Source organism: Danio aesculapii, chromosome 12 (assembly GCF_903798145.1).
Source record: "Danio aesculapii chromosome 12, fDanAes4.1, whole genome shotgun sequence".
In the NCBI taxonomy this organism is placed as follows: Eukaryota; Metazoa; Chordata; class Actinopteri; order Cypriniformes; family Danionidae; genus Danio; species Danio aesculapii.
This window is the reverse complement of record NC_079446.1, coordinates 12,609,164-12,624,800: the sequence shown is the minus strand read 5'-3', so window position 1 is coordinate 12,624,800 and position 15,637 is coordinate 12,609,164. Positions and strand designations below refer to the sequence as shown.

General features: G+C 44.1%; 1 protein-coding gene across 1 annotated transcript in view; it reads left to right on the top strand.

The window, feature by feature from the left end:
* htra1b (HtrA serine peptidase 1b) overlaps window positions 1-11,445 on the top strand; it is a 75,138-nt gene extending 63,693 nt beyond the window's left edge. Inside the window, exon 9 of the mRNA XM_056469197.1 lies at window positions 8,213-11,445. Within this exon, the coding sequence (XP_056325172.1) occupies window positions 8,213-8,381 (169 nt within the window). The 3' untranslated portion in view covers window positions 8,382-11,445. The remainder of the gene's footprint in view (window positions 1-8,212) is intronic.
* The last annotated feature ends 4,192 nt before the right edge of the window (window positions 11,446-15,637 follow it).

The window sequence follows — 15,637 nt, the reverse complement described above, 5'->3', positions numbered from 1 at the left end:
TTTCAGAGCCTTTCACGAAGCTTCTGAGAGAGTCTTTGAGGGTATCTCCAACCTGTGTCTACAGAGAGAGATCGAGAAGCAGCTTCTCCCGGTCCAGAGCGCGTATACGCAGTGGCAGATGGTCGAGCTGGGTATTTCTCCCTTGCCTGGCGTCCTTTGGGTCCGGTCCTCCAAGAGCGGTTTGTATATAGGAAAAAAGCTTTCCTAAAAGAGCAACACGGTCGTGCAGCGCGTCTTTTTCAAGACGTCACTCCGACCGTGCGTTTCTGGATGCGGTGGTTTCCTATTCCCGGATGATGGGCACGAGCACAGCGTTTCATGTCTGGGGGTCCAGCATGTTAATGCGGTGCTCGCGGGCAGTGCATGCCATCACTGATGTCATGTCTGTTGCGCAGTTAAGATCGCGGCTCGCTCTTGCAAAAGAGCCACCCACCCCAGTTGTCCCCCGCACTGCGGTTGGCACTCGGGCAGATCTGAGGGTTTCAGTGAGAGTAAATCCGCTGCCCCCGGGCCGTGGACCTCTCGCTCCTCCACGTGCTCCATCCAAGCTTCAGGTGAAGAGAAGCGCTCCGTCCTTGGATGGTCGCTCTCTCACCTGATGACACCGGGGGTCAGATGTCCATCGCTGCATCGGAGGATGGGCTGTCATTGTCTGATGAGGATGCGAGCCCGCTCGCTCCCTCCCTCCGGGGTGGAGAGCGCGGCGTTAGCATCTAAAAAGCAGACGTGATGGCCGTGCTTTCTCGGGCTGCTTCGGCCGTGGGTCTGGTGATGGTTTATCCCCCAGCCCCGCGGCCGGACCGACTAGATGGGTGTATGTGGAGGATATAAGGAGGCAAGACCTTCAAAGCCTCCCGTCCCCTTCTTCCCGGAAGTGCACAGTAAACTCACGCTGTCCTGAGGGCACTTTTTTCTGCCCGATCTGAGTGCGCTTCCATCCTCACCATCCTTGGAGGTTGGGCTGTCAAGGTCTGACGAGGATTCGAACCCGCTCGCTCCCTCCGGGACTTTGAGCGCGGCGTCGAATCCAGAAGCAGACTTTGCGGCTGTGCTTCCCCAGGCTGCTTCGGCCGTGGCTCTGGAGATGGTTTATCCCCCAGCTCCGCGGCCGGACCGATTAGAGGGGTGTGATGTGGAGGATGAAGGCGAGACCTTCTAAGCCTCCCCATCCCCTTCTTCCTGGATGGGCACAGTAGGCTCACGCAGTGTGCTGCGTGCGCCTTCCCCCTCACCATGCACGCTATGGCCACCTACCAGCGCTACCAAGCGCAGGCGCTGGCCCGGCTGCGCGAGGATGGTTCTGACCCAGGACTGAGCATGCGCTCCGCACCGCAACCGACTATGCTCTTACAAAAAAAAAAAAAAAAAAGTCGGCTGTGTGTGCCCTGGGAAGGACGATGATCACATCCGTGATCCAGGAATGCCACCTCAGGCTAAACCTGGTGATGTGCGTGACGTTGACAAAGTTCGCTTTCTTAACTCACCCATATCCCAGGCTGGCCTGTTCGGCGACACTGGCGGTGAATTTGCCCAGGAATTCACGCCGGTGATAGAGCAGTCGGAGGCGATGGGCGAGGTCTCTATCGGCGGGATTGTATGACCGCTCCCCCCCGCCGAGCCATCCACATCCACTGCTTTTTCGCCGAGGACGCCCGCCCGCAGCTTTGCTTCGCCGCCCCCGCCTGCGCCTCCGGCCACGCGGCTGCGCCGAGCATCGCGCCGGCAACCAGCGTCTCCCGCCCAGGGCGCCGCTAAGTTCGGTAAAACGGACCGCGAAGCGTCCCTGAGGCGGGCCATCTGGGGAGGAGGGAATTTGCTCTTTCCCCGCTGGAGGGCGGGGCACGTTATTTAAAGGCGTAAAAAAAAAAAAAAAAAACGCCATCAAAATCCTCAGTGAAAGAGCACTTTTCCCCTCCTCCGGATGTGACAGCCGGAACACTGCCAGTCTGGGACGCTATGCCTTCCAGCTCGCAGGATCGGTGCATTTTGCCAATGGCTCATGGAGCACGAGAGAACGGTCTCCTTTCTCTCCACTCCCAGCCCCTCTCCTGGAGTTTGAGTGCGAGACGAGAACATCTCCTCTCCTGCTCTCCTGTGGGACCCCAGCGCTCCCCGGATGAGCCCACTCACTCCACGCTGCCCCGCCGCTGGCACGTCAGCGATCGTGCGGGTGGGACCATTTGCGGGGGCTCTGCCTGCCTGGTTAGCGCGGGCCAGCCCATCGCAATGGCTCATCCATACGACCAGACTCGGCTATGCGATTCAGTTCGCTAAACGGCCTCCCAGGTTCACGGGCGACCAGGGTCAGTCCTGCATCCGCCCCTGTCTTGCGAGAGGAGATTGCTGTCCTCCTGGCGAAGGATGCAATCGAGCTGGCCCTCCAGCCGAGATGGAGCGCGGGTTTTACAGCCCGCACTTCATCGTGCCCCAAAAAAAAAAAAAAAAAAAAAAAAGCGGTGGGCTATGGCTAATCCTATATCTGCACATTTTGAACCGCTGCCTTCACAGGCTGCGCTTCGGAATGCTTACGCAGATGCGCATCACGCGATGTGTTCGTCCTCAGGATTGGTTTGCAGCAATAGATCTGAAGGACGCGTATTTTCATATCTCCACACTTCCACGCCACCGGCAGTTTCTGCGGTTTGCGTTGAAGGTCAAGCGTGGCAATACAAGGTCCTCCCCTTCGGGCTCTCTCTGTCTCCGCGAGTTTTCACCAAGCTCGCGGGGGGTGCCCTCGCGCCCCTTCGGCTCGCCGGCATCTGCACGCTCAATTATTTCGATGACTGGCTGATTTTTAGCCCACTCTCGGGAGCAATTGATTATGCACAGAGACAAGGTGCTCCGGCACCTCCGCCCGTTGGGGTTTCAGGTCAACCGAGAAAAGAGCAAGCTCGCCCCCGTGCAGAGCATCTCCTTTCTCGGGTTGGAGCTGGACTCGATCACTATGGAGGCGCGCCTCTCACGAGAGCGCGCCGAGGTAATGCTGAACTGTCTGAGAGAGTTCGACAGGAAAAAAAGTGGTCCCCCTGAAATTATTTCAGAGGCTCCTGGGGCATATGGCATCCGTAGCCGCGGCCACGCCGCTCGGATTGCTCCATATGAGACCACTACAGCATTGGCTTCACGATCGGGTCCCCAGACGCGCATGGCACGCGGGCCCACACCGAGTGACTGTCACTGCGCTGTGTCACCGCACCCGCACCCCCTGGAAAGGACCCCTCCTTCCTACAGGCCAGTGTGCCCCTAGGTCAGGCGTCCAGGCAGGCTGTCGTTTCGGCAGATGCCTCCAGTATGGGGTGGGGGGGCCGTGTGTAGCGGGCATGCTGCTGCGGACCTGTGGAGGGGAACCCAGCTGCATTGGCATATCAACTGCCTAGAGCTGTTGGCAGTGTTTCTCGCTCTGCGCCGCTTTTTACCGGTGCTGAGGGGGCAACACGTGCTGGTCAGGACGGACAGCATGGCCGTGGTAGCGTATTCCATCCGGATGGGGGGTATACGCTCCCGCTGCATGTCTCAGCTCGCTCGCCGTCTGCTCCTCTGGAGTCATACGCGGCTGAAGTCGCTGCTTGCTATTCACACCCCGGATGGGCTCAACCGTGCGGCCAACAGGCTCTCACGGCAGCTCCTCCCCCGGGAGAATGGCGACTCCACCCCGAGTCATGCGTAAGTATGCACTCCCCCCAGTGAGCCTACTCGCGCAGTTTCTGTGCAAGGTCAGGGAGGACGAGGGGCAGGTCTTGCTAGTTGCGCCCCTGGCCCAACCGGACCTGGATATCAGAACTCTCCCTCCTCGCGACGCCCCCCCTGGCGAGTCCCTTTGAGAGAGGACCTACTCTCTCAGGGACAGGGCACCATCTGGCACCCTCGCTTAGTTCTGTTGAACCTCCACGTGGGGTCCATAAGACGCGACGAGGAAGACTTAGGTAACCTACCGGTGGCGGTGGTTAATACCATCACTCAGGCTAGTGCACCCTCTACGAGGCATGCCTACTCCCTGGAGTGGAGTCTATTCACTGAGTGGTGCGCTTCTCGCCGAGAAGACCCCCGATCTTGCCAGATCAGTGTTGTGCTTTCTTTCCTTCAGGACAGGTGGAGCGAAGGCTGTCGCGCTCCACACTGAGGGTTTACGTGGCCACCATCTCCGCTCATCATGGTGCGTGGATGGCGGCACCGTGGGGAGGCATAACCTCATCATCCAGCTCCTCAGAGGTGCTAGGCGGATGTTTCCACCCCGCCCCCCTCTCATACCCTCTTGAGATCTCGCGGTAGTGCTACGAGCCTACGTGGGGATCCCTTCGAACCACTCGACTCAGTATCCTTGAGATTTCTGTCCTTGAAGACAGCTCTGCTGGTCGTGTTGGCATCGGTTAAGAGGGTTAGGTACCTGGAGGCATTTTCGGTCAGTGACTCGTGCCTAGAATTCGGGCCGGCCTACTCTCACGTTGTCCTGAGACCCCGGCCCGGCTATGTGCCCAAGGTTCCTACCACGCCGTTTAAGAATCAGGTAGTGAGCCTGCAAGCGCTGCCCGCGGAGGAGGCAGACCCAGCCCTTTCATTGTTGTGTCCTGTTCGCGCTTTGCGAATATATGTGGACCACACTCAGAGCCTTAGATCCTCTGACCAGCTCTTTGTCCATTACAGTGGTCGGCAGATGGGAAGTGCCGTATCTAAACAGAGGTTGGCCCACGGGATAGTGGATGCCATCTCCCTCGCCTTTGGGCCAGGATGAGCCGTGTCCCCCGCGGGTGAGAGCGCACTCCATTACGGAGCATCGCATCCTCCTGGGCGTTAGCACGCGGCGCCTCTCTGACAGACATTTGTAGAGCTACGGGTTGGGTGACACCCAATACATTTGCAAGGTTACAATCTGCGAGTGGAGCCGGTTTCCTCAAGGGTATTAGGCAACCCTTGGTGATTGAGGAAACGATTCGGTTGAGGTGTCGAAACACGCTTGCTGCGCCACTCTCCCTAACCCGGAGATACGTGCGCTTTTTCAGCTTTGTCAGTTTAGTTCCCCATTTCTTTGGCGAACCCTGCAGAGTTCCTCCGAGGCCCCCAGCACCTGACTCAGCGGAGGAGTCAGGTGTTGGCCCGTTACGTTGTCGGCATGCCCGCTGGTCAGCCCGCGTTCTGGGTATAGGTGCCTGCTATGTGTGATCCCCGCTGGCGATCCCATACGTTCACTCAGCCACGGTATAGTCCCCCCTTCTAGGGCAGGCTCGTGTCTTCCCTCCCCGCTAACCATCCTTATGCAAGGACTCCCCATCTTTGGGCTAGTCCATAGGTTGTCACCAGGTCTCCCCTCTGGGTAACAGGTGAGCTCCGCAGCGTCCTCCCTATCGGGACTGAACGCTTTCCCAACGTACTGTCATATCAAAACCTATTTTACTGGGTTATTGCTACTCCCCGAAAAACATAACTGTTCTGAACAGGTAAGTGAGGGCCAGGGGACACGTTGGAAGACTGTGTCTCGGGGCGTTGTAGGTGCGCTCGCTCTACTGCGTGGCACACCCTTCGCCAGGGACGCAGTAAGGTTCTTTCGTTGTGGCGTTTTCCATAGATTTCCCCATAGTGGAAGTTTCCACATAGCATTGGAGTTCCCCATCCGAAGGGGAACACTACGGTTACTAAAGTAACCCTTCGTTCCCTGAGGGGGGGAACGGAAATGCTATGTTCCTTCGCCACAACGATTGTCCCTTAGCTGTTGAGCGTGAAAGTCTCTTCAGCTAGAAAAGGATGTCGAGCATGGCACTGGCTGCGTCTTTATAGCATGACTGATTGTCATTGACGCCAGCTGTGCACGCTGACGCTGCCAACTCATTGGCATTTCATTGGCCCGTTTTTATACTCTTTCAGATGATTGGATTCTGACGAAATCCCCATAGTGGAAGTTTCCACATAGCATTTCCGTTCCCCCCCTCGGGGAACGAAGGGTTACTTTAGTAACCGTAGCGTTCTCAAGGGTTTTCAAAGGACATATATTATGATATATGAAAAAATATATAATTATAGAGCCATTTTATAAAGTTGTTTCAAAAGCTGAACAGTATATTACATTTTAATAAAACATCTATCTATTAGTACTAACCTGGACCTTTGTAGTACTAGGAAATGCCACAATTAAATACAATGCAGTACTCTGACGTGTGATAAAAGCTTTCTTTACCATGTTAAAATTAGTTTTTGTCCTGATCATCCACTTTGGTGACAAAAAGTTCTCCCCACAGCAAGTCAAGTACAAAAAAATGCCAAAATACCAGTAAACAGACTACTGCAAACCTTAGTAAATCAAATTACAAATCGTTGTATGTAATGTTCAACCAAAATGAACATTCTGGTATCATTAACTCGCCCTTCATTTGTTCACAACCATACTGACTTTCTTCTGTTGAACACAACAGAAGATATTTAGAAAAATGCTGAAAAACTACTATTTGTTTTTCCAACTATGGAAGTCAGTGGTTACAGGTTTTCAGCTTCGCAGGGTTTACAAATGACATTTATTTTGATAATCTTATTATGATTTAATAAAAGATTACAATGACTATCTATTAGTACTAACCTGGACCTTTGTAGTACTAGGAAATGACAAAGTTAAATGCAAAGCACTACTGAGATGTGATAAAAGCTTCCTTTACCAAGGATTTTTTGTCCTAACCATCCACTATGGTGACAGAAAGTTTCTGTTTTAGAAAATATTTATCTAAGGTTTTATTTCTGCAAAATTTGAACTGGAAAAACTGCATAAACTATGTCAATGATCACCTCAGGTCTGATTATGTGCTTTATTCAGTGTTCAGTGTTTCTAATGTGACTTTAAACACTATTTTGTTTGACATCTATATACATACTGAAAGAGCTAGCAAACCATCTCAAACAAACCAAACCATTTTTAAATGTCGAATTAAAAAACAACAGGGTTGAACAGAATGCTCAGAGATTAAATAATTGCAAATGCAAATTGTGTAAAACAATTCAATTAAATATTCAGTAAAAACATGTTATTTAGGTAAATGCAGCTATGGATAAAAAAAGTATTTGAGTAAATCACAAAAAATGCTCAAATGTGTAAACTATTAATGTGATTTCTTCCCAATTTAAAGATTAAAATCTTGTCAATCAGAGCATTTTTGTTTTTATAAAATAACAAATAAGTGCCACATTTTCAGACATGTTTATAATCAAACTATACCAGTGTTCTAACTTCAAGTCCCAATGAAATCAAAATAAAAGGCATACGGTGTTAGTACCACTATGTTATTTTTAAGGCAATCACACCAGATGACAATATTTGCTACTCTGACCAGTTTCCATTTTCTTAAAAACAATATTAAAAAAAATTTCACTTAAATCCAACCAAATAAATCCAGCAAATCTTGAGAAAATTCAAGTGTTAATTAATTTTTCAATAGCTTTATATACTGCAACATGACATCATAATGGCATAAGCCCCTAAATGTAATAAAATCTAGGGCCACGGTTTATTTTAATGTACAATTTGTGCTTTTAGCAAACTATTAACTGAGGCATTAGCTCAGCAAACTACTACACAGCAAAATCGTTAGTGTAAAATCTATTCAGAGAGTTCAGAGAGTGTTTGGTCCCTCTTTAAATAAGGTCAAACAAGTTGGTAATAAGTAAAGCTGCTTTTTGTGGAGTTGCTGATTGATCGAGTTGATTCTCTGCTGAGATTTTGAGAGATTCATTGTATTATATTTCAGCTGATTTCATCAAAGATTGTAACTGAAGTCAGTTGTAGTTTTTTTGTTTCTGCTTATTAACAACAGGTGTTCATCATCAGTGCTCAATCATCACTTAATTAATCCTTTCATTGTCTCATTAACTTGAGTAACTTGAACTCAATTTAGAGAGGGACCAAATACTATCTAAACTGAGTACATTTTACTCTAAGGATTTTGCTGTAGCTGTTTATTACTAGTTAGTAAGGTTGTTGGGTTTAGGTGTTGGGTAGGATCAGGGATGTAAAATAAGATCATACTTCATAAGTGCTAATAAACAGTTATTATCTTAATAATAGGCAGGTAAAAAACCAGTAGTAAATGGTGTGAATTGTTACTTAAACTGTAGTGTTACTAAACCTAATACTGTTTTGTATTAGGAATCCAAAGTGAAGCCAATAAAGGCTTTAGCTAAAACAATTGGCACTCTTAAAAACAGGTCAGTTTGAACTGCTTCCTGCTTTGTTTTCTAGGGGTGGTTTGAAGGAGAGTGACGTCATAATCAGCATTAACGGTCAGAGGATCACATCAGCCAGTGACGTCAGCACAGCCATCAAGACAGACGAGAGCCTGAGAGCAGTGGTACGACGTGGGAATGAAGATATCATCCTCACCATCATTCCTGAGGAGATCGACCCTTGACCACCCTTACGCTCACCATGAGCTGGTTCTCAGACTTTTACTGAGAGTGTGTCTGGAGCCGCACTCAATCTAGAAATCAATCATAATGAACACTTTCAAACCCAACCATCATCCAAACTTAGAACAGCAAATGTCCTTTGTTTTTTGCCTTTTCTCATATATGAAGCCATTTTCTGTTTATTCATCAGCATACCATCTTAGAATAAGTCTTTTGTAAATAGATATGAGAATTTTGTGCTGGGTAGTTACTTTCTGCAAGTATTTTTTTGTTGTTGTTTAAAGGAATGCTTCCATTTTTAAAATAACTTCCCTAGAGTTAAACAGTTTTACCTTTTTTTTTAATCCACTGAGCCGATCTTTGGGTATAGGGGGAGCACTTTTGCTTTAGCTTAGCATAAATCATTGAATTTGATTAGACCATTAGCATCTTATTTAAAAAATTATTTAGATAGTCAAGCATTACATAAGAAAATTATTGACATAATTATGATAAAATTATCGAATGAGATGCTAATGGTCTAATGTGATTTAATGATTTATGCTAAGCTAAGCTAAAAGTGCTCCTTGGAGATCGGTTAAATGGATTAACTCTAGGGGATTTCCTAGCCTATTTCCAAAAAAGTGGAGTGTTTCTTTAAAGGCATCTAATGTCGAGTTCAGACTGCATGATTTTCAAAGTAGCTGTGTCACAGATGTTTTCACACTGCATGACTATCTGGGCTAGCGATTTGTTGCTGCTTTGTTTATACTGCAAGATGGATCGGCGAAGTGTTTCACACCGCATGACTTTAAAATAAGAAGAATCGCCGACAACTTTGTCCAAACTACGTCTCACAACTAAACACGTACGAAAAGTGACATGGAAACAACACAAGGTCACGTAGTATATCTTTTGTTATTAACTACATAATGAGATAGAAGCATTTAGAGAGGTAGAAAATGTACTTATTTTGCTCACCTGGCATTGAAGGGAATTGGCAATTTCTCCTCAACTTTTTTCTGTTTTGACCCAGTTGTGATATTGCTCAGATGACACGTCAAACAGACACACGTCCTACCAAATTTCCACTAGTTTTTCCTCCATTTCTTGGGTCCAAATAAACTGAAAATAACAACTTTCCACTTCCCCAACCACCCGCTGGCCTGAAGATACCCATACTAGTGGGTGCCGCTCTCTCGTTGGCTGTAGGTAATTGTCAATGTTATTTTCAGTCAGAGCACATTTCACACGGCATAATTTTGAATCGGCAACAGCTCCAGATTTGTAGCATGATAAATATCCCACAGGCGTCGGCGACTCATCTGCGATTCTCTCAGATTGTGTCTTTGATAGTTCACAGTGTGTGATTGTTACTCACGTGAACAAGCACCAATTTGTCTGTGATTTTAGGCATTTGTTGGCGATTTCTCAAAACCTGTCGGCGACTCAAAATCGGGACTAAAATCATGCAGTCTGACCTCTGCATAATAGACGTCTAAAACAGTGACAACTTGGCTAATGCAAGGCTAACTTCAGGCTGTCAGTAAAAATCTAATAGATGTCTAACAGTAGTTCAAAAACAGACAGGAATGAATGAATGCACATGTGAAGTTTGTCTAATATGTCTAATCTGATTACTTGTTTTAGCCAAGATGCCTGTGTTTATACATTTATATGATGTCTTTTAATTAAAAGAATGCTTGATAGGCTGACAAATGTATATATTTTCTTTTTTGTTCCAAAACCTAGTGAGCTGCTTTCGATAGTTCGATTTGGTGTGGTTTCACAGGTATATTTTAATTTCCAGTTACTTAAACGTATATCTACAAACAAACAAACAAAAAATCAGTGCAATTAAACATAAATGGTTTATTCAACGTGTGTGCTTATGTGTGCTATATATAGTTCGCCCAAAAGATTACTTATGTTTACTCACCCTCAAGTGGTTCCAAACCTTCACGAGTTTCTTTATTCTGTTAAAGATAAAGAAGGTATTTTAAAGAAAGCTGAAAACCTGTAACCATTGGCATCCATGAATAAATACTATGGAAGTCAATGGTTACAGTGGTTTCCAGGTTTCTTCAAAATATCTACTTTTCTGTTCAACAGAAAAAAAGTTAAACAGGTTTGAAATAAGCGACCCAGTAAACAATAACAGAATTGTCATGTTTGCTTTTAAAATGCCTCCCAGATTGAATCATGGGGAAAGCTGGGAAAAGACTAAGTAAATTGGGTCAGATAAGCATATTTTAGAAGAGCTATTGTTCATACATGAACATACAGACAAAGGATTGATTCATGCTTGAATAGTACAGTATATAAAAACAACACTGCATAGAATGCCACAGTAAGCCCAAAAAAGCTGTAGTTTATCCATCCTGAAAGATGACTAAGTGGAATCCCGAAACATGAACAGGCTCGTTCTGAACAATATGGTTTTCACATTATTTGTACTGTATTAACATTGTTATAGAAATATTGCCTTATTAAAGCAAAATAAATTACAACAATTTTCCTGTTTTAAATCAAAAGTCAAAGAGTAAACGGATGAATAAAACATTTTTTAAGGATAAAACATCCTTAAACATTTTCTTTCCAGAAATAGAATGTGTTTTAGATATAATTATTCAGTTTGATACTATTTTTACAGCATCTCTGAGATGTATGTGTGCTATATTGCTATTAGCTTAGCATAGTGGTATGTGCGCTATTTTGTTATTAGCTTAGCAAAACTGGCTAATCAATCAGCCAGGTCTATGTTTAGCACAGTTACACAACAACCCTAGAAGGCTTCTACCTATGTAGTAGACAGCAAGGCTGACTAGGTTTTGGAACAACGCCTGTATTTCGTCCTGATGTATAGCAAGGCATCACAAAGTGGTGTTGTCTGTATTCAACTTTCTTTTTTATATATATATATATATTTATGCTCGAATCTCACACTTAACATCATTTGAAAAAGGACTGTGGTCCATTAGAGGATGACTTTTATCTCTGAATACCTTCTCCTCGTTAAATGTTTCTGTGTCTGTGTTTGTCAGACGCCAGTTTCGGAAACGAAATTAAAGAACGTAATGTTTTTAATCCGTTTCAATGGTGTATTATTGTATTATCTTTAACGTCTAGTGCATTTTTAAAGGCACAATATGTTATTTTCACCACTAGAGGGCACATATTCACGACAAATAAAGGTATAGTTTGCGGAAATCCTGTCGTAATCATGTTTATGGACAGGCTGAAGCATTCAACACTTAACATCATGGTAGTATGAAGCAGAGTAAAAACTGATTTATACTTCTGCATCGAGTGATCAGTGTGACCCACGGCGCATGCTTTGCGCGTACTCATGCACTTATACTTTATGTTGCTCAGCAAGAACACTTCCGAAATGCTAGCTGGCAGTAGGTTTTTATGTTCCTCTGTGTTGAGTTTCTTCACTGGTGTTTTGTTTTTTCTAACCGCTACAAGTAGCTAAAACTCGCTCATGTAGAGGTGGGAACTGGCATTTGTGCAACATTTTTCAACATAGGCTCATTCTGAAAATGTAGGCCTATATACATTTCAGAAGATTGTGAATTATGCAGCCAGAAGTACGTATGGCTGCATTTCGTCCTTAAACCAAACGCTACAGGGTGGTATGACGCGCTTATCAGCTGACCACTTACCTCCGTATGGATGGCTTTTCCACTATTATTAGTTTGTCCAGTTAGCTTGATATGTACATACATGTAGGCAGACTTAAGACACAGAGAGGACAACGACAACGGGGGTTGAAGTCCAGTGAAGAACAGTTCCAGAAAGTGGGTAAGCCAATAACAGAAACCAAAAACTAAACTAAACAAGTAAATAATAGCGTGAGAATGTGGTAAAATCTGAACACGTGGTAACAATCAGATGAGAGAATTTCTTTATCTGGATTGCTTTTTAAAACTGTCAGTTTGGTTTAGGAAAGTGGGTGGGTGGGCGCTGGTCAATCGATGCTTTAAAAAACACTATTGGTTGGGTTTAGGGAATGAGGAGGATGGGTCAGTCAGACAGTCAGTCAGTTGACAGCGGCCTCTGGTGGCAGGCGCAAAGGCACTAACGAGAGAAATTTGAGATCTCAAAAAGTGTACACAGCGGTCTCTGGTGGATTTGCGAAAACAAAAACTGCAAAAAACGTATTTTGTGATCTCCAAAAATGTTTAGAGCGGTATGTTTTCAGAATGAGCCTGGGTTGACATCTTTAATCATAAAGTAAACACAAAACAAAAGTTTCCAACTGGAGCTCCTTCATGGGACTTGACACGGCTCTCAGCACTGCCTATGCTTGTCACCGCTACCAAACTGACTAATTACAGAGTTTGAGCTAAGCGACATTACAAAGTGTAGTTACATTTTTTGAAAGGTGAATGTCAGCATCAACGTCAGTCACAGCAAGGGCTATGTGACTGCGCGAAGGCTGCACCGGACCACAGGGGCGGACTGGGAAAAAAAATCCTGGCACTGTAGCCACACCAGCCCACATTACCACACAAAACAAAAACAGCCCTTTGTCATTCTCTGCGACTCTACCTAAGGATTAAATACATATTCTAACTTATGCATGTATTTAATGTTCTACTTTAAGGGTTAGCTACTGTATGTATTCAGTAGTAACTATTCTATGGCTATAGCTATAGGTTCTTTTGCGGGTTAGACTATATTGCTAGTAGCATACAGCTGTCTGAACTGTCAGAAGTAGTGTGAATGGTGTGAAAAATACTTAGTATATTTTAGTATAATGACTTAGAAGTATATTTTCTGTTTTCTTCTTACCTCCTCTAACGCGCTACTGTCCTCCGATGCAGCAGCCGAATTTAAACCTTTTGAGATTATTTGAGTTAATTTTATGCATTTGGCTGCAACTGATTTTATAGCCCTGTAGCTTTTCGGCACCGCCTTTCCTTTTTTTACGGTCCATCTCTGACCATTAGCTTGTGTTGCACGTACTGTTTGTTAAACATTCTTGCCAGATTTTGATTATGTTCGCGTAACCTCTGATTGGGTTGGTCCCCTCTCAAAACAAGTCAGCTGTTACCGATTGGGCCAAATGCTTAACATTTAATTAATATTGTTATTATTATTATTATTATTATCATTATTATTATTATTACTATTATTATCATCATCATTATCATAATATTCAGATCTTGCAAGAGATAAAAGCTGCCTGCATGTAAAAACAATGCATATTAAAAAATTTTTAAAAATTAAAAACTGACTGGCCCACATTTAAAAAATGGTCCGGCCCTTCTGGCATTTGCCAGAATTGCCCGATGGCCAGTCCGCCCCATGCGCTTGACGAAGAAGTATAAATCAGCCTTAAGGCTGAAAGATGTCAAAGTGACGTGTGAGTGTTTAAGCAATTCTGATGAGAGATGGCACAAAACCCAGCTGAAAAAATACAGCTTAAACCAGCCTAAGCTGGTTGCCTGGTTTTAGCTGGTTGTCCAGCCTGGTTTTAGAGGGGGTTTTGGCCATTTCCAGGCTAGTTTCAGCCATTTCCAGCCTGGTCTTAGCTAGTCAGGCTGGGAAATGACCAACCAAGCTGTTTTTTTTTTTTTTTTTCAGCAATGCAGTGGAGCTTTTATTATGACACAGTCTACCACTTCCAGTTCTTCTTACACGCAGGGCAGAAGCAGTGATGTTTTATTACACTAATCATACTAATACTGCTCTGTCCAGGCTAATAAAATGAACATCATATTAAGTCTGTTTTATATTAAACCAAACTGGAAATCGAGGATGTATGAATTTATGTCATGCCCTATGTCACTAGTTAAACATAGGGATTTTTTCACACACATTATTTCTCTGGATTTGAATTTTTTTTTAAAAACATTTGGGATAATGTAAGTACATAAGTCAGCAAAATATATAACACTGTTACTATTTTTTTCTATATTTTAATAACAATGCCTTCAAGTTCAGTCTGAAGTGAAGCAATAGTTTGAGAAGTCTTTTTTGGCAAGAAACACTCCAGCGGAGAATATTGAGGAAGCGAGTGCCCAGAATTGCTCTATTAAAGAGTCTTGATAGTTTAATAGAGGTTTTAATAGAGGTCTTGCTGTGTGAATCTGGTATCTTGAGGTCGCAGCCATTCTTTACCAATTTGTCACATCTGTGCTGAAATGAATTCCAATTTTCTGTCATGATTGGACGTCATGCTTGATTACGTATTAAGACAGCAAAGCGTTAATGATGAATAATGTTTCACAAATCAATTACGTGCTGTATCAGAGTCATTCTTCATATAGTCTAGTGTGGACTCTAAGGGACATGTAAAATTCTCGAATTTGATTATTACTGCCCTTTAAGAGCTATTATTCAGAGTCACGCCAAATGCTGAGATCAGACTGAGTTGTTATAATACATACGGTGCACATATGGCACAAATTACCTTAAAAATAATGAGGAATGATTTTCTACAGCAATACGTGTAACTAGATTAACTAACCAATCTGATTTTGTTGTTATGGAAATGATTATGGCTGGTCATTTGATTTAAGGGGTGGTTTATGGTTAAACATTAGAGCAAGGCTTTGGACTCTGAAATTAATGGGTAGCACTTTACAAGAACAGTACATGAATAATGATGTACTAATATGTAAACTAAACATCAAACTTTATTATGAACTTATGATGAGCTCATGCATGCTAATCACGAACTAACTATAGCTACAACATGTCACATGAGTTTATTAACGGCTACCTTAATTAATTGTTAGTATATGATTGTTTGTTAATTAATGTATTAACTACCACATTAGTTAATGCTTAATTCAACCATCATGAATTCATGATGTTAATGTATAATTATATCATGACTTTACTTGAAGGGGCACATCATCATTAACCCATTCTTAACTACTTATGAACTCCTTATGCACATGCGTCTAGTGCGTTTAGACAGAATAACAATAGAAAAGTGTTCTGTCGAAATCGGCATCAACAGTTTAAACACAGGAGTTCATGAGTTGTTAAGGATGGGTTAATGGTGATGTGCCCCTCCAAGTAAAGTCACAACATAATTATACTTTAACAGCTCATAAGTTCATGTTGGTTAAACTGTAAAACCCAACAGTGAACTTAAATGGAATGAGTGTAGTTAACTCAAATTTTACTAAAAGTTAATTCTACTCCTTTGAAAAGAGTTTTGAACTCAGTGTTGAAGGTGATGACTTAATTAAATACCTAATTACTTCAACTTAAATGGAGTAAGTTCACAGTACTCCTATAGATTCGTTTTTGAACT